Source organism: Cherax quadricarinatus, chromosome 82 (genome assembly GCF_038502225.1).
Source record: "Cherax quadricarinatus isolate ZL_2023a chromosome 82, ASM3850222v1, whole genome shotgun sequence".
Classification (NCBI taxonomy): Eukaryota; Metazoa; Arthropoda; class Malacostraca; order Decapoda; family Parastacidae; genus Cherax; species Cherax quadricarinatus.
The window spans coordinates 12,064,348-12,083,595 of record NC_091373.1 but is presented as its reverse complement, the minus strand read 5'-3'; the positions used below and the strand labels follow the sequence as shown (position 1 = coordinate 12,083,595).

General features: G+C 36.4%; 1 protein-coding gene across 12 annotated transcripts in view; it reads right to left on the bottom strand.

Moving 5' to 3' along the window:
* The window catches only part of LOC128702903 (uncharacterized protein F09G8.5), a 138,326-nt gene that overhangs the window by 67,361 nt on the left and 51,717 nt on the right, over positions 1-19,248 (bottom strand). For 2 of the 12 annotated variants that reach the window (XM_070102599.1, XM_070102607.1), the window contains exons 6-8: positions 13,909-14,073; positions 12,454-12,570; positions 710-817 (exon numbers count right to left, since the gene is read on the bottom strand). In XM_070102599.1, coding sequence (XP_069958700.1) covers positions 710-817; positions 12,454-12,570; positions 13,909-14,073 — 390 coding nt within the window. Of the gene's footprint in view, positions 1-612; positions 818-12,453; positions 12,571-13,908; positions 14,074-19,248 lie in introns of all 12 variants that reach the window. The other 10 variants (XM_070102601.1, XM_070102602.1, XM_070102600.1 and 7 more) reach the window with 8 other exon arrangements.

Sequence of the window (19,248 nt, the reverse complement as noted above, 5' to 3'; positions counted from 1 at the left end):
TAACAGTACACAACTTCAAAATGTCAAAGTTGTTGTTAAAGGATATTAAGTGTCACCAAACAAACAGTTCCCTGTGCAGAAAAGTCAACATTACATTTATAATGTGGGATTCTAGTTTGTTATAATCACAGGTTGAAGTTAGAGCACTAGTATACCCGTGCTGGCAACAAGAGCTGAAACCATGCAAAATCTTGGGACACATTACAATCTTGGATAAACTTACAATCCTTAAAATATTTTAACCAAATTTAAAATATTATGTATTCTTTGTCTCTATAGTACTATAAGTTACTAATGTTATTCAAGCAGTACAATATGCTGATAAGTCATAAATAGTTCTTTTCACTAAGGAAGTCCTCTTAGCCTGGATTTCACTGTGGGACTCGGGTGACACACTTAACATTGTTAATTAGGCAAAAAATTATATATGAAGGAAAAATGACCGAGTAGTATAAAAATTTATTAAATTTCTTTGATTACTCAAGTTAAAATGTCTTTTTCTGAACAAAAGTCTATAGGTTTTTCGTTACTACCCTTCCATTTTTTACATCAGTAGTTAGAAATGTCGAGTACAAAAAGCCAAAGATTGTTAGTAAGCACAACATAGATGACCTCAGATCGTAAAAGAAGATGTAATGCAGAACCACCACCATTAAAGCACCATGAATGCAGTGATGTTCCTGTTGATGCATTAGTAAGGATTCCCGACCTGTGTAGAGGAGTACGATTCTCGACGTAATCTCTCTGCATTGTCTGGATCTGCTCGGTAGTAAAGACCATTCGTGTTACTGCTGGCGCTGTTGTATCCACTTGATGCCTGTTATTTACATTATTTGGTAACTAATTACAACTTAAAAGTTTGATATACTGTATACTGTGAAAAAATAAGCAAACTAAATGCATCAAAATACACTCAATTTTAAATAAGGTAACTCCTAATTACTTAGAACATGCTGCAGAATTAAGAGGTTCAAAATACCACATCATACTTAACTGCACATGCTAATCAAGAATTGAACTTCCAAAACTGTTTGATTATGGTTACTATATCATACATTGTTTGCAAAAAAAAAAAAAAAAAAAAAAAAAAAAAAAAAAAAAAAAAAAAAAAAAAAAAAAAAAAAAAAAAAAAAAAAATACACAAGGCCAAACAAATGTAACACAGGCAGTAAGAATACACCCAGAACAAACAAATTCTACTTTTTTCCCCACACTATATATACATTATATACGAAGGACTCCACGAATTTGGACTTCCAAGTTTCAGGAACTTAAGAAAAATATGACATTTCTGCCAGACCTTCCAGATCCTGAAATTCTAGAACACTCTCCCCTTCCCACACACCCTATGGCACTTTTTAGTTCTGAAATCTACTCAGAAATTTATACAGTACTTTAGACACAGAATAAAACTACCCTCTTAAAACTACAAAATAAAAAATGTATTTTACAATGGTTGTTTAATTTAATTAGAGCAACAGAAATCCAGAAAACACTGCCTGGGAAGGTCTTTGGTACAACCAGTGCAGAGTTGTTGAGGAGTCAATCTATTTTCTCATAACCATACAAAACAGGAAATACACCAATATTCACTTTGAACTTATACTGAATTAACTCATGAAGAAAAGTGAATCTTTTGTATTCTAAAACAGGCTAAAACAATGCCCAAGTTGCCCACAAATAGTGCTTCACAAAAAAAAAAAAAAAAAAAAATCATTATCACTGGCAATTCCAAAAATAGACTGGATAGCCTATGGGACTGGAATAGTTTACCTTCAAATACCTGGACTGGTCTGGGGATGATCCCTGTGGCCTAGTAAATGACCAGAACTTCCTGTTAACATCCTGACAAGCTAGGCTGTTGGTACTCACTGCATACAATCTGACAATAACCACAGCCAGGCTAACCAGGAAATTGTCATGTTCCCACTTAAGAGGTAGTTAGAGGTATTGATAATTCTTCTAACAGCTGGTGGGAGAGCACTGAAAATATTTCAACCTTTCCGTGTTTACTGAATTACCTCAGTGCAGTCGCTGCACCCCCAACTCTTCGTGGGAAAAATTTTGCACCAGCTACCATGCAAATTGCTTTATTATGCACTGTATTATTTTTAATGTGCAGATTTGTGACTAGTCCTTGGAGCATCTTCCATGTATAAATTATGATTAAACTTTCTTGCCCAAGCATTAGGGAGTTACCACTACAAGGGACATTTAGTATTCCCAGGAATGAATATTTTAGTGTACTGTAGTAGAGTAAAAGTGCTTGGAAATTAACCATGTCCTAAATGGATAACACTAATACAAATTAAAGTACCATCCTGAATCTGAAGGATATAACAGTGTTTTATGATTTGTATCTTTGTCTACATCAGATATGCGAATGAAAGGATTGAGGAGAGTACTGTGCCTTAAGAAACCACTTTTCACTATGGAAGAATCCGAGTTTACTGTACTTTGTTAACCATTACTCTTTGGGGCCGATCTGTTAAAAAATTAAAAAGCCATCTTTCCATTTTTCTGGTTATTCCTTAGCATACATTTTGTTTGCTATTGCATCATTAGCAAACTTGTCAGTTTGTGAATATAGTGTAAACATATTGCATGCAAAACCAGGAGCACCCCATTGTAAATCCAAATTGACCTGGGTTGTTTAATTATTACCATTCCATGTGTTCAGCAATTTTGTCTCTACTCTTCTTCAAAAACTAATACAAGACATTAATGCCATCAGCCTAGAATTTATACAACTGCTTTGCTGCCTACTTTGCTTTTAGAGATTGTGGGACAATGCCTGTGTCAGGAGCCTAAGCCTAGAGAAGTGCGTAGGCATGCTATCAATGCATCTTCAAAGCCAAAGTAAATTAGGGTTATATCAGAAATATTTTCATAGTTTAGTACTTTATTTATGAAAAATTCCTGTGGATTATCAATCAGTGCATTTAACTGTTCAATGAATAATTCATACTATAATCATCAGAATTTCACATTTCTTTGTTGTCAGTGAAAGGAATAAATTTCAAGATGGGTTATGCTTTGGATTTTGCATAAGGAAAGAACATTTAGGTTACTTTTAAATTTTGTTGACGACTTTTTTCCGTCTCATATTTCAGACACCCACTGCAATCATATCCACTCCCAGGTATTAAAATACTACATTCACTTCTGCCATACTACCTACCTCCAATCTGACATATCCTCTTTCACTGCATGGACCTCTTACTCTTACCACCTTGCTCTTTTCTATGTTTACTGTGAACTTGCTTTTCCTAAACACTTTCTCAAACTCCTGCCGCAACCTTTGTCAACTGATCATTATGCTAACTGTCAATTTGCTGTTACTGAAAGTAATTTCATGTAACAGAGAAATAATCATTACAATGCTATAAAAACCATTCAAAATCCATTAGTTGCATTAGACAAACTATATTCAAAGCACAGTCTCAATTTTTTTTTTTTTTTTTTAGCATGTCAGCTGTTTCCCACTAAGGCAGGGTGACCCGAAAAGAAAGGAAACCCCAAAAAGAAAGAAACAATTTATGTATGAGTGATGGTGAGAGTGTTGAATGATGCTGAAAATTGTTTCTTTCTTTTTGGGTTTTCCTTTCTTTTCGGGTCACTGTCTTTGCAAAGATGCTCAGATACAACAGTTTAGATGTCCCGCCAAACTGCCAATATCCCAAACCTCTCCTTTAAAGTGCAGGCATTGTACTTCCCATTTCCAGGACTCAAGTCTGGCTAACCAGTTTCCCGGAATCCCTTCACAAAATATTACCCTGCTCACACTCCAACAGCTCATCAGGTCCCAAAATCCACTTGTCTCCATTCACTCCTATCAAACAGGCTCACACACACTTGATAGAAATCCAAGCCCCTCACCCACAAAACCTCCTTCAACTCCTCCCTCCAACCTTTCCGAGAATGATCCCTACGCTCTCAAAGTCATTCTACTTTGTTTCAACCTTTCTAAATAACCAAACCACCTCAACACCCTCTCTTCAACCCTCTGACTGATACTTTTAGTAACTCCACACCTCCAGCCTCCAGCCTCCTCCTCACTGCAGCACTTACAACCCATACTTCACATCCATAGAACATTGGTACCACTATACTCTTGTACATTCCCTTTTTTGCCTCCATGGGTAATGTTTTTTGTCCCCACAGATACCTCAATGCACCACTCAGCTTTTTTCCTTTATCAGTTCCATGGATAACCTCATCCTTCATAAACCCATCCACTGACAAGTCAACTTCCAAATACTATTTGAAAACATTCACTTCTTCCATACTCCCTCCCTCCAATGTGATATCCAATTTTTCTTTATATTGTTAGATATCCTCATCACTTTACTCTTATCTATGCTCACTTTCAACTTTCTACCTTTACACACCCTCCAAAGCTCATCCACTAACCTTTGCAACTTTTCTTTAAAATCTCCCAAAAGCACAGTATCATCAGCAACAAGTAACTGTGTCAACACCCATTTTGTATCTGATTCCTCATAATTTAATCCCACCCCTCTCCCCAACACCCTAGCATTTACTTCTTTGACAACCCCATCTTTTTTTTTTTTTTTTTTTTTTTAAGTCGCCCGTCTCCCACCGAGGCAGGGTGACCCAAAAAGAAAGAAAATCCCCAAAAAGAAAATACTTTTATCATTCAACACTTTCACCTCACTCACACATAATCACTGTTTTTGCATAGGTGCTCAGACCACAACAGTTTAGAAGCATACACATATAAAGATACACAACATATCCCTCCAAACTGTTAATATCCCAAACCCCTCCTTTAGAGTGCAGGCATTGTACTTCCCATTTCCAGGACTCAAGTCTGGCTATATAAAAATAACCGGTTTCCATGAATCCCTTCACTAAATATTACCCTATAAACCATACCACGGGCGGGATTGAACCCGCGGTCAGAGAGTCTCAAAACTCCAGACCGTCGCGTTAGCCACTAGACCAGCTAGCCACAATAAGATTCGTCCAACTAGGTATATTTCTACACCATAGTGACCACAAATGCAAGTTTTTACAGACGAATCTCCAGCTAGCGTGGCCGTGACGAACTCTAGCTCAAGTCCCCTCAATGCCGTCAACATGACTCACGAAATCGTAATGACACGATTGCAAACAAACCATACCACAGGCAGGATTGAACCCGCGGTCAGAGAATCTCAAAACTCCAGACTGTCGTGTTAGCCACTGTGTCATTACGATTTCCTGAGTCATGTTGACGGCATTAAGAGGACTTGAGCTAGAGTTCATCACGACCACGCTAGCTGGAGATTCGTCTGTACAAAATTGCATTTGTGGTCACAGTGGTGCCTATGCTAAGCTTCCTATGGTGTAGAAATATACTTAGTTGGACGAATCTTATTGTGGCTAGCTGGTCCAGTGGCTAATGCGACGGTCTGGAGTTCTGAGACTCTCTGACCGCGGGCTCAATCCCGCCCGTGGTATGGTTTGTTTGCAATCGTATCATTACGATTTCGTGAGTCAAATATTACCCTGCTCACACTCCAACAGCTCGTCAGGTCCCAAATACCATTCGTCTCCATTCACTCCTATCGAACACACTCATGCACGCCTGCTGGAAGTCCAAGCCCCTCGCCCACGAAACCTGCCTTACCCCTTCCTTCCTTCCAACCTTTTCGAGAACGACCCCTACCCCGCCTTCCTTCCCCTACAGATTTATATGCTCTCCATGTCATTCTACTTTGATCCATTCTCTCTAAATGACCAAACCACCTCAACAACCCCTCTTCAGCCCTCTGACTAATACTTTTAACTCCACACCTTCTCCTAATTTCCACACTCCGAATTTTCTGCATAATATTTACACCACACATTGCCCTTAGACAGGACATCTCCACTGCCTCCAAACGCCGCCTCTCTGCTGCATTCACAACCCAAGCTTCACACCCATATAAGAGTGTTGGTACTACTGTACTTTCATACATTCCCGAACATTTTCCGAACGAAATCTTATCTTATCCCTTCTTTGCCTCCAGAGATAACGTTTTTGTCTCCACATATACCTCAACGCACCACTTACCTTTTTTCCCCTCATCAATTCTATGACTAACCTCATCCTTCATAACTCCATCCACTGACACGTCAACTCCCAAGTATCTGAAAACATTCACTTCTTCCATACTCCTCCTCCCCAATTTGATATCTAATTTTTCTTTATCTAAATCATTTGATACCCTCATCACCTTACTCTTTTCTATGTTCACTTCCAACTTTCTACCTTTACACACACTCCCAAACTCATCCACTAACCTTTGCAATTTTTCTTTAGAATCTCCCATGGTGACATTACACATCCTTGTCTAAGACCTACTTTTACAGGAAAGTAATCTCCCTCTCTCCTACACACCCTAACCTGAGCCTCGCTATCCTCATAAAAACTCTTTACAGCATTTAGTAGATTACTACCAATTCCAAACACTTGCAACATCTGCCACATTGCTCCCCTATCCACTATCATATGCCTTTTCTAAATCCATAAATGGAATGAAAACTTCCCTACCTTTATCTAAATACTGTTCACATATATGCTTCAATGTAACCACTTGATCTACACATCCTCTACCCATTCTAAAACTTTCTTGTTCATCTGCAATTCTGCTCTTTGTCTTACCTCTAATTCTTTCAATAGTAACCCTACCATACACTTTACCTGGTATACTCAGTAAACTTATTCCCATATAATTTTTACAATCTCTTTTGTCCCCCTTCCCTTTATATAAAGGATCTATACAAGCTCTCTGCCAATCCCTAGGTACTCTCCCTTCTTTCATACATTTATTAACCCTTTCAGGGTTTCCGATGTACTAGTACGGCTTATGCACCAGGGTTATTGACGTACTAGAACGCCTAAATTCTAGCATCTACAAATCTAGCAAGAGAAAGCTGGTAGGCCTACATATGAAAGAATGGGTCTATGTGGTCAGTGTGAGCAGTATAAAATAAATCCTGCAGCACACAGTGCAAAATGAGAAAAAAAAAACTTTGACCATGTTTTTGGATTAAAACAGCGACTTTGCACTGTATTTTCGTATAGTATTTATGGTTGTATTCTAGTTTTCCTGGTCTCAATTTATAGAATAGAAGACATATTACAGAAATTGAGATGATTTTGATTGGTTTCACAATGAAAAGTACCTTGAAATTGAGTTCAAAGTAGCAGAAATGTTTGATTTTTACCAAAGTTCAAAGTAAACAAATCATGCCAAGCGTCCAATACATGTCAACTGGCGAGTCTAATATTCTTTCACAAGTGCGCTGATATTATTTATACCATTTCTACACTAATACAGTAGTCTGCATAACAGTAAATCTTCTATTTTTTGTGAGAATAAAAATTCAAAGTGGAAAGCAAAAGAAATGTAAGAGGGGCCTGGGGATGTGACTAACGAACAGAGAACTTGTTATTTTAGTGCCAGGAATGTCTGTCTTGTTTATTCTGGACCCTATTTGGAAATTGGCATCTTCTGAAATTTGTGAGAAACTGGCAAAATTGCCAATTTCTAACCACTTTATTGGATAGTTGAAATTGGTAAATGGGTGGTTTCTTGTACTCATTCGATAGAAAAAAATGGAATTCTAGCAAAATAAATATGATTTTTGTCGACTAGTACACAGGAATTGGCCGAAAATAGGGCCCAAATTGGGCAAAATCGCCGATGCGTAAACATCGTCGAGACCGCTAACTTCGTGAGAGCATAATTCCGTAAGTTTTCCATCAAATTTCATACTTTTGGTGTCATTATGATCGGGAAAAGATTCTCTATCATTTCATAAGAAAATTTTTTTTTTCTGAAAAATTTTCGAACTTGAGAACGAGTTTAGGAGAGGGCCTCTCAACCCTGAAACGGTCCAAGTTAAAGGCTATAAATCATATTACAAAATAAATACACCTCTAGAGGTGGTTAGGGGGATATTCAGGTTTGATCTGAAGAAGTGATTGAATCTGCTCCAGTTCTGCAGATCAAGAGTCCTTCACCTATGACTAGGGTCCTGCCACATTAATAAAGACTGATAAAATATTCTCTCAGAAAAAGTGAGAAACTACAATGCTACAGTGGCTAACTTCAAAACAGTCTTTAACTACAGTACACATATGGCAAAATTCTTAAACCTGTTCACAACATGCATTAAATCAAAATTTTAGTCTGTTGGAGAGCAAAAAACACTTAAGAGATAATATACGAGATACATACTCTTCTTTAGTGTGGCTTTCAAAGCTAAAAAGTACAAGTTACTACACTTAGAGTGAAAAATTATAAATACCGACTGATAGAAAAAATGAGGAGGCACTACAGAGATCATAAAAGGCTAAACGACAACATTATAAGATTTTTAGTACCATTAACAAGAATAAGTAACCACTATTGAAGTGAGTAAAAATCCTGTACCAAAAGAATACAACAAGTCCTCAACTTACAGACACATTGAGAATCTTCTGTATTGTGTATTATATCATTATTATATCATTACACACAATACAGAAGATCCCCAACGTGTTCGAAAGTTGAAAACTTCCTGTAATAGAAAATTTTTCTCAAAATACAGTAGTGACAGAATACTAGACTGGAATCCAGAAGAAAGTATGTGCTAATATGCTACACCCAATGGAACTAACTCAAATTATATGACAAATTAAACATTGAAGACATGTCAAACAAAGCATCTACTCCTGTAACTACAATTAGGTTGTCACACGTCTAGAGCAATGACTTTTCTACAACAGCCTAATTTACATGTTTTTTTAATTCCCTTTAGCCAGTAACCACAAATGTAACTACAGAATCTGGCTTATTGTACAATCTAACAGCATCCAAAAATCAATGGAAGTCATATTGTTTAAAAAACAAAATTAGATTAAATAACTTTTCTTTAGGTAGTCAAGAAACTAGTGAATGTATACTTTGTGCAGGGCAAGGTTTCTTCATCAAGTTATAAGATTCAATCTGCTTTTGCAAAACCATAGTGAAACAAAACTGAATTAAATTTCTGGGAAGGCATTTACACAAGTCATGCAGAGTAGTATATTTAGCCACCTCGCATAAAATCTGAAACCTGGCTTTGTACTGCACAAGTGACTAAATTTTTATAAACTTACTGTGATAAAAGTACGTATAATGAAATTTAAATTAAGATGTTAAGCTGATCATTAACAGCTTATAAGCAACAACAATATACAAGTTTCCCTCGCTTTACGTAAATTCGTTACGTGTGAATTCGCTTAAATGTAGCAACCCTACTTCTACCAGGAATGCGCTCTCAAGTGACTGGAGTGGGTGGTCCGAGTTTTCACTCTTATGTTATCACCCAAGCACAGCATAACCCTATTTTTACTAATATCTCATAAAATATTACTAACTTGATTTATACCCTATATTCATATGGCTTAAATAGAAAGAAAACAAATTTTGGCATGGCGAGTCCAATGAGCGGATGTAGTGTGCTGAAGGTAGTGGCGAGTGTGAGGAATTGCGTTATGTGATGTCCCACTTCTCACCCGTTAAACACGTCCAAGACACATGAGCCCTGGCTTCCCCCTCCCAAGGCTCCCATATTAACACAATGTAAATAATAAAAGAGGTAGGGAGACAGTGAGGGAGGTAGTGGGGCAGTGAATTAGTGAGTGAGGCAGTGAATTAGTGAGGGAAGCAGTGAGCCAGAGGAGGAGATAAGGAGGTAGTAAATCAGTGAGGGAGGCAAGGAGGCAGTAAAGGAGGGAGGGCGTTAGAGGCAGGGAAGGCCACTATCCTTGGCATCTAGCCCAACCCACCTACCATGCCACCCCACTCAAATCAACTGGGGCCTCCCTCTACAGCTCACTGGCTTCCCACTCACCACCATCCTTCACTAACCATCCAGCTCTCCTGCCCCCCCCCCCTGCCTGTCAACCAGTCTTTATCAAATAGATGTGAGCTCTTTAAACATGTATAAAAAGGGACATTCACAAAGTATGAATGCATTTGGAAAAAATCAGAAATAAAATAATGTGGAACATGTAACGTTTCAGAATGAATCCCTATCTTTTACATGTTATAATATGCTTGCTATATGCAATTTCACTTTATGCACCACTAGCCAGGAACATGCCTATTGCATAAGGCAAGGGACACCTGTACAGTAAACTCTCATACAATAGAAAAATCACACTGCAATTTTGTATTAATGAGAATAAAAAAAGTAAACCAAAATTTCAGTGTACAAACCCAAAACACTAATATGTGCTGTAAACATAAAAAAAAAAAAAAAAAAAGTATAATTTCAGTAAAACCCCATCCTTGTAAATTTTCTCAATCTGCTCACCAGGATACAAGTGGTGCCCCTAAGCCTCCTACCATTAATATCAAGCAAGAGCAAATCATATCCACTAGACAGCATTTTTCTTAAATAACGTTTCTTAAAACTTATATAATTCATGAATGCTTAAGCTCTAAAATGCCTGTATCAAGAGTCTGAAAAGAATACTGAATGTGAACTAATATAAAAAATCCACAGAAGTTCAGTATCATACACAATCATCACCACACTAATTATACATTTTTATGCCTTTTACTGTGATTTATCTACTTTAGCTGTATTTTTACGTGTTGAAAATGTTGGAAACTGGTAATAAAGGGTGCTTAAATAAAGTTGTTGTTGTTCTTTCAACAAACTGGTCATATCCCACTGAGGCAGGGTGATCCAAAAAGAAAAACGAAAGTTTCTTTTTTTAAATTAAGCAATATATACAGAAGGGGTTACTAGCCCCTTGCTCCGAGCAATTTATTCGCCTCTTACGACACGCATGGCTTATGGAGGGAGAATTCTGTTCCATTTCCCCATGGAGTTAAACGAAGTTATTTAGTGGGAATGCAGTATATATCATGACTTAGACGTAAGCAGCCACGACACTGTTGACTGCCCAAGCACATCAGTGAATTTGGAAGATTCCCCACATCTTGATATATAAGGTAATGTAATATTTGTTTGACTGTCTAATAAAATGAGGGGAGACATATGGGCAAGTCCCCTGGCATCTGCTGCCCCTTTTCACATGTCAATACAAAAGTAATATTTTCAGAGAGGTGGATGCACGTTAATTTTCTGTTATATCAGACTTCACTCTGGTATGGCTGACTCACTTTCTCATCCGCTAACCATGGTATTATTGGCCCATCGTGCATAAATCATGTGAAATTAAAGTTGTAAACATTTCAGAAATTTACTGAAAAGTTTGACAAAATCTGCATTCTCACAATATTACTGAGAACCAAAGTCAGAATCAGCAGGTGGAGGTGGGGATGGGTATTTCCCCTCTAATACCTTGCTCACTCTGACTTTGGCTGAAGAGTGTAGTGTAGCAGACTTCTTACTTTCTTTTCCACATAAGACATTATTGGCCTCTCACTCATGCATAGATCACATAAAATAAAAGCAATACACAGACTTCAGATATTCAATATATTGAAGAATTAAAGGCAAATATCTGCAATCTCACATTATTACTGGGAGTTCAAGCCAGCTATCAGATCTCTCCAGATCTCCCAGACATAGCTTCCCACATCATTTAATTACAGTATTAATTTATTTAACTTGGTTATTACTTTTCTAAATGCATTCACCTTTAGTATATCTTTGTTTGGTATAAGTATAGCGAGTGCTTATGCATATGGTGCAATTTGGTGAGGAAATATGGATTTTAATTTTACAATGCTGACATGCACTTAGCGTGCGTCAGCTGATCAACCATCCTACATCCAGCACACCCTAGTGGGCTCCCGTTAACCCTCCCAATATTCTTCAAGTAGTAGCTAAGTAAAAATGAAAAGCTAACTGCAGCAATTTTTATGTAGTTGTATAGTAACAGAAACTGACTGACAAATTTGGAAGTGTCTGGAATGTAATCCTATTCCCCCCACAAGTTCTTCACTTTACACAATGTTGTTTTTCATAAGGTGTCAATTTTCAGGTTCATAACTTGCATGCTATGAGAGGATTTACTGTATTAACTGCATTATTGGAGAATTACATAGCATCAGTACATTATATATATGCTTATAAAGCATAGTGTGTGCTCCTCTAAGTCAAATACAGTAATTTTTTCTAGCTTATGTAAATTCACACAGTATAATACTTCAATCACATAGCTCATATCTAAAGCATTTTTGTGAAAGTTAGTGATTTACTAATTATTGTATCCATTTGTGCTATCCCATAAAACTCATGCAAATATTAGTAATGTGCTTATATTCCACCAACCTGTTAGCAAGCAGTTAATATCACACAACCAATCAATTTTTATGACTAATTAGTGTTCCAATTATGGGTAACTATTTTAGCAGCTGTTCCGAAAAAAAAAAATCACATTTCACATTTACTTCTTGTGATGCCAACTTCTACCAAGCCTCTGTGGCCATGTGTTGCTACACTGGCCCTCACCTGAGAGTTGGAGAGCCTTCTAGTGTACTGGTTGTTCTCTATAGCTGAGTTACACGTCTGTTGCCTTGAGTGGCTTCCTCTTCTCCCTCCATAATGTTGCTGCAATGTATCATCTGCCTGTGTACCATTTAACCGTCTACTGTGGCAGCATTTACCTCCATGACCAACCATCACCCATTAGTCAAACAAATATTATGCTACATTAATTAGCTCATATAAATAAGCCCTTTATTTCAGCCTTAACCCATGGACTAAGATGTTTCCAATGATGGTCACACTTCAGATGAAAACCCTGTTAAATACTGATTAAGAGTTCACCTCCAACTCCACTTTCAATAAAAAATGCATGTTAACTACATATATACATAAAACACCCTTTTAATAATAAACAAAACTTGGAACACTCTTTTTAAACTTGTTTACCAGCGATGTTCAAGGTTAGAAATAATTTTTATTATTATTTTTTTAGTAGCAGTAGTAGTATATTGATTTGAACTGACAAAACCCTTTTGGGGTCACTCAGAACAAGGAATGATGGAGGCTTGATCCTCCCATTTCTTATTTTGGTAATTGAAAAAATTTAGATTCACAAAGTCTGTGGTTGACAGTGATTAAATACTGTACTGTATAATAAAGAAAAATAGCTTATCTGTAAACAGACCAAAAAGAAAAATTTCAAAGTTCTTTATCAAACAGTTCATAGGATTGAAGAGTGCCACTAGCCTTTTTATTTTATATAAATTCTGTTAAATAACTGATTACTCAACAGTAACATTGCTTTCAAGTTAGACAGCTAATACACTTCTCTAATGTCATGTTATTTACAAATACTGTAGTTTCTCTCAGTGATTAATAATAGGATTCAAGGAATATCACCCTAAAGTATAGATCTTAATAAAATAAAGATCTGGTGATATTATAAAAAAAACAATAATAATTACCAATAGCATGATGATAATGACAATGTTTGGATTATGCTATTTTAAATGAAGTTATTTCGTCCACCTGGGACATAAGTTCATAAATTGCCTGGGTCCTGGTGAAAGAAATGTCTTCAAATAAAATGCCATAACTCACACAATGTGCCATCTTCATCTGATGATCTCGCCAAGACAAAACTATTACAACCCCATGAAATTTAAATTTAACTTCATGAGATCTTAATTATATCAGATTCAATGACATTTTCTACAGTAATGACAATTTTGCAATTTGTCACTTATAATATCATGTAAAAGTTATAAATACAATATACTACATGTTATTTGTTTTATTTATACAAGCAACATCTTTAAATTTTGCATACACATTAGAAAATATGACTAGGAAGACTCGCAAAATCATAATAAAAATAATTTATGACTAGGAAGGGCATGAATGTATTGATGACACAACAAAAATTTTCATCTTTAAATAGTCTGAATAAAGGATGAGCAAGTACTTATATAAATATACCTGTGGCGATGAGGCTTGGTTGGATTGTTGTGACATTTGTGAAGTTCTACGTTCGTTGTCAGAATAATGATTGCAGCCCATACGGCGGGTGACAGGTTGCTCGTCGTCTTCATAGACAGCCTGAGAGTATTCATAGTCATCATCCAAGGACTGCCCATAGACATCCTGTAACATCGCAGTAATCTAAAAACACATCAAACCCCAATGTGTAAATAAAGATTCATGCTGCACATTGTTTGCCGTAAAAAAAAAAAAGAGATAGTTTTTAATTATTGTTACTGTACAAAATACTATAAATACTGGTAATTTCTTGTATTACAATAGCTATTTTTAAATAACTTTCAAGCAAAGGATAAAACAAGCTAATTTCAATAATGCATTCCAGTATATTTTAACACTACTGTTCGGCAGTACCAAAACTTCATGAATCAAAAGATACACAAGTCTGAAGAGACAAAAGTTTGGAAAACTATTGAAAAATTCAAGCACAATATTATGTTCATTCCAAAGACAAAGATATACACCAAGCAAAAATCACTACTGTATTTTTAATCAAGAATAAACTAGCATCATGGAGTCCAAACCACTACAGAACTGCTGTAGACTTAGAAATAAAAATTGGCTGAAAATATGAAAGAAAAAAAAAATTCATTCTAAGCATGGCATGCAAAGAGATAATAGGTTTCAGACTAGGCCTGTTAAAAAGAAAATAAAGTTGCAGTCCACTGTAAGATGGCAGCAACCATGCACTAAGTTTTTTCATATAGATTTTCTAATAAAAATACTTTTATGCAATATAAATCCCTGTACACGTACTTTTGTTTCAAACAGGTACATACCAGTGCAAATACCAAGATTATACCAAAGGGTATTGTAAATGCTCCCCTTTTAACTTCATGTTCAAAATATCACAGGAACAAACTTGTGTAAAAAAAAAAAAAAAAGTTTAATGAGTTGCAATCTTAGTTTAATTCCTCTTTCAAGATTATTTAAGAAAGGCTATTGCTATCGAAGATGTGAATAAAGTGTAGGTAGCATTCTTCCAGCAGTTATAGATCTTTAATACAATCAAAGCAACTATATTAACTAAAATGTGTTAAATTTTTCTATATTTTGTTTAAAATTAACTAACAGCTCTCAGTAATTTTAAATTTCCTGTAATAAAAATAAAATACTGTATCTGTAGATATTGGATAAATGCTATAATTCGTAAAGCACAAAATTACTATTTGTTTAACATTACAACAGCAACAATAATGAAACTTAGGACAGACTTCTCAAAATCCTGACAAAGTTATCTACCAAGGGTAACTAACATTTTCTAGCTCTTATTGCCCTTATATCCAGATACTACTTCTACGACAATTTTTCTCCCAGAAAAACCTGCAGTGCTATAGCTACAACTAGTACATTTCATAACAGAATTATTTACATATACAGTACATATTTATATTACAGTATGTACCCAAAGTGATTGCCAATATACAGGAACCAGTGTTAAAAAAGTACAGTATCTTAGAGCAGTTCTGTGCACTGTAAATTTTCAAACATTTTTAATGTTATAACTCATCACTCAATTCATATAAAAACTAAATTTATAACCTACCAAGGATTAGTACGATGCCTGAAAGGTACATCTGGGATGAAATCAACCCAGTTGTTCAGTTTGCAAAATAAAGTAGAACCCCCGTATCCACAGATTTGGTTTCCATGGTTTCAGTTACAGTAGCCCAAAAATAGCCCTTATTTTGCTTAATAACGGCCCCAAAGCGCAAAGGTATTTCTGGCAGTTCTTCAAAGCCTAAGAAAAGCTGTGAAGTACTTCCCATCTGTGAAAAGTGCTAATTCTCGACTAATTGTGTGCAATTTATCAATTAAATCTTATAGGTATGTATTTTTTTTTTTTTTCAACAAGTCGGCCATCTCCCACCGAGGCAGAGTGACCCAAAAAAGAAAGAAAATCCCCAAAAAGAAAATACTTTCATCATCATTCAACACTTTCACCACACTCGCACATTATCACTGTTTTTGCAGAGGTGCTCAGAATACAACAGTTTAGAAGCATACACATATACACACAACGTAAAATGACACATACAGGGTTCGGTACTAACCACAATAAGTCTTGGAACGTATCACCTGCGGATACGGGGAAACTGCAGTATTTCAATAGCTCTTCAGTACAGTACATGACACTCAACAATACTTTTCAATATTGTACTAATGAGAAACTATGAAATGATATCAACTTGTCTTCTACCCATCTACAACTACAACTAAGACTGCATAAAATGAAATGCAAGTGTTCCAGAGTTAGGCAATGGCTATCTAGAGAAACAAATTCTCAACACTGCATGCTGCCCAAATTAAGCCCAGAGGTAACAAAAAACGCACAATACCGTGACTGGAACAATACACAAATAACCCGCACATAGAAGAGAAGAGCTTACGACGACATTTCAGTCCGACTTGGACCATTTACAAAGTCACACTAATGAAAAGGAGAGCAGGATGGGTATATATATATGCACATTCACTACTTTTCTTATCATGCTTCCTCTGTCAAGAAAAGTGTTCTTGTCTCCCTCTTTCTCCGTGCTCTCCGCACATTTGATCCTCAGTTCCTTCAATCCGAAATTTCCACTCTTCATAATTCATTTTCCCGTCTTGGCTACCCTTCCCATTTCATTGCCTCTGCCTTCTCACGTGCTAAACGTAGTTTCTTCTCTCCCAAACTCTCTACTCCTGGGAACTCTTCTGTCCTCTGCCTTCCGTACATTTCCGGTCTTTCAAATCTCAACAACTCTCTCCATTCCTTAGACATCAAACTTACTTTCCGCCAGACTAACACTCTTCGCACTAATCTCATTCATACCTCTCCTCCCTCTACAGATGCTCCTGGTGTCTACTCTATTTCTTGTTCCTCCTGCCCTCTTCAATACTTTGGAGAAACTGGTCAATCTCTTTCCAACAGACTTAGGGAGCACAAAAATAGTGTTAAACTTGCCGACACTAACAATGCTCTTTTCTGTCACGTCAGAGATCACAGCCATCCTATTGACTGGTCTTCTGCTAAAGCTGTCTTCCCTTCTTCCAACTTTAACAGTCACTGTCTGGTCGAATCCTCCCTAATACACAACTTTCCTTGTATGAATCTTAGTCCTGGCTTCGTCTCTGTAGATGCCTTCCTCTCCCACTACATTGTAAAATGCTCCAAACTTCAGAACACTCGTGACCTAACCTGATTCCTCCCTTTTTTCTTCTCCTTCTTCCCCTTTCCTCTTTCCTTTTTCTCCTTTGGGTTGTCTTTCTTCTGCGTATTTGTTCCTTCTTTATTTATTTATCTGTTCCCCTCCCCCTTGGTGTTCTTGCTCTTACCCTTTGTGGGCACCTAGCTCCCCTGCAGGGCTCCTCTTTCTTAGTATTTGACTGGCCCCTCCTACTCTTACTACCTCCCCACTACTACTTCCTTCCCTCCACTACTACCACCACTACTACTACTACTACTACTACCACCTCTTGCCTATAATACCCATCCTGCTCCTTTTCGTTAGTGTGACTTTGTAAATGGTCCAAGTCGGACCGAAACGTTGTCGTAAGCTCCTCTCTTCTATGTGTGGGTTATTTGTGAATAAGCCAAGAGGAATAGAAATTGGATTTCTAGTTAATCAAAATGTGATAGGAAAAAAGTAGAAGTTATGAGGAAATAAGCCTACTGAGTATACCAAATACACTGTACAGTACAATTATTATTGAAAATGGTTAGGGGTAAACCAAAGCAGGAATGTAGAGGAACACAGGATTTAGGAAGGGTAGAGGATATGTAGACTGTTTACAGTGAAGTATATAAGTGTATAATACTTAGATAAGGATAAAGAATAGTTTGTCACATTTACATAATTAGGAAAGACATAATTGGGTGGATAGGGAATAAATGTGGCAGATGTTGCCAACCAATGAAATAGGTAGTAGGTTAATAAAAGTACAGTGGAACCTCCACTTGCAAGCGCATCCATGTGCGAGTTTTTCCAAATACGATCAGTCGATGGGTTGAGTTTTGCTTCCATACGCGAGCAAAATTTCCATAAGCGAGCAGACCTCAAAGGAGGTTCCTTGACGCTGGTGAGGGACTCTTGCTCTTGATCTAGGGAATTGTATCTCATTTGTTTGTTGAACTATCTTATTGAAACTTGGGCAATGTATGATGGAAAGATACTTCTTAATGTACACCAAAAATGAAAGAAATCGAAGTATAAATAATGGAGTTCGCTTCTCAGCAATTAGCCACCCATTAGTGGTATTTTCGTATGGTTTTTATGGTTGTGTTCTCGTTTTTTTGGTTTCATTTGATAGAATAGAAGATATATTACAGAAATAGATATGATTTTGATTGCTTTCATGAGGAAAAGTACCTTGAAACTGAGCTCAACGAGGGAGAAATGCTCATTTGCTTGACTATGTTCAAGAGTAAACAAATGACATCACTGTCCATTCCAATATGCAGTCGTGAATGGGTTGACATTATTTATACAATTATTGCAATAAGGCATAACGGTAAATCTTATATTTTTTGTGTGAATAAAAATTACAAATTATTTATATTGTAATAATAATAATAAAAATAATAATAATATGTATAACAATAATACATACGTTGTTGAAAAAAAAAATAATAGTATAATAATCTAATACAATAATAATAATAATATAATACATATAATAATATACAGGAAGGCCCCGCTTTACGGCGTTTCACTTTACGGCGTTCCGCTAATACGGACATTTCAAATTATGACCAAAACTCACTATACGGCTCCCCCCACCTGACTTTCTAATACGGTCACCCTGCCCCACCCTGTTTGTTTACATTCTCCATGAGCTCAGTAAGCACTAAGTCTCTCCATTTTGTCTGGAAACTCCAAAATTTCAAATGTTTTTAAAAGTTATTTCATATTTTATATATACTCTGATAATTACTTACTTACTCCTGACCCTACATTAAGACTACAAATATTTTAAGGTAAGTAATGAGTGAACTGTATATACATTTTATCGCTCTGGGATGCTTAAATATCATAGAATAGTATGTGTGGGTGGGGTGGCCTGGTAAGGTAGCCTGGCTTATTACAATACATACCACACTTGATTTCTTACAATAAATACTACTTGTCTCACCCTAGATTAAGACTATAAATATTTTAAGGTAAGTAATGAGTGCACTATGTGTGTATTGTACTTTTTTATTGTTTTTTGATGCCTGGTTCTATTGCTAACTTAATATATGTTAGTGTAAACTTGTTATCTAGTGTTTGTATGCATTTGTAAGTGGAAAAAAAGGGT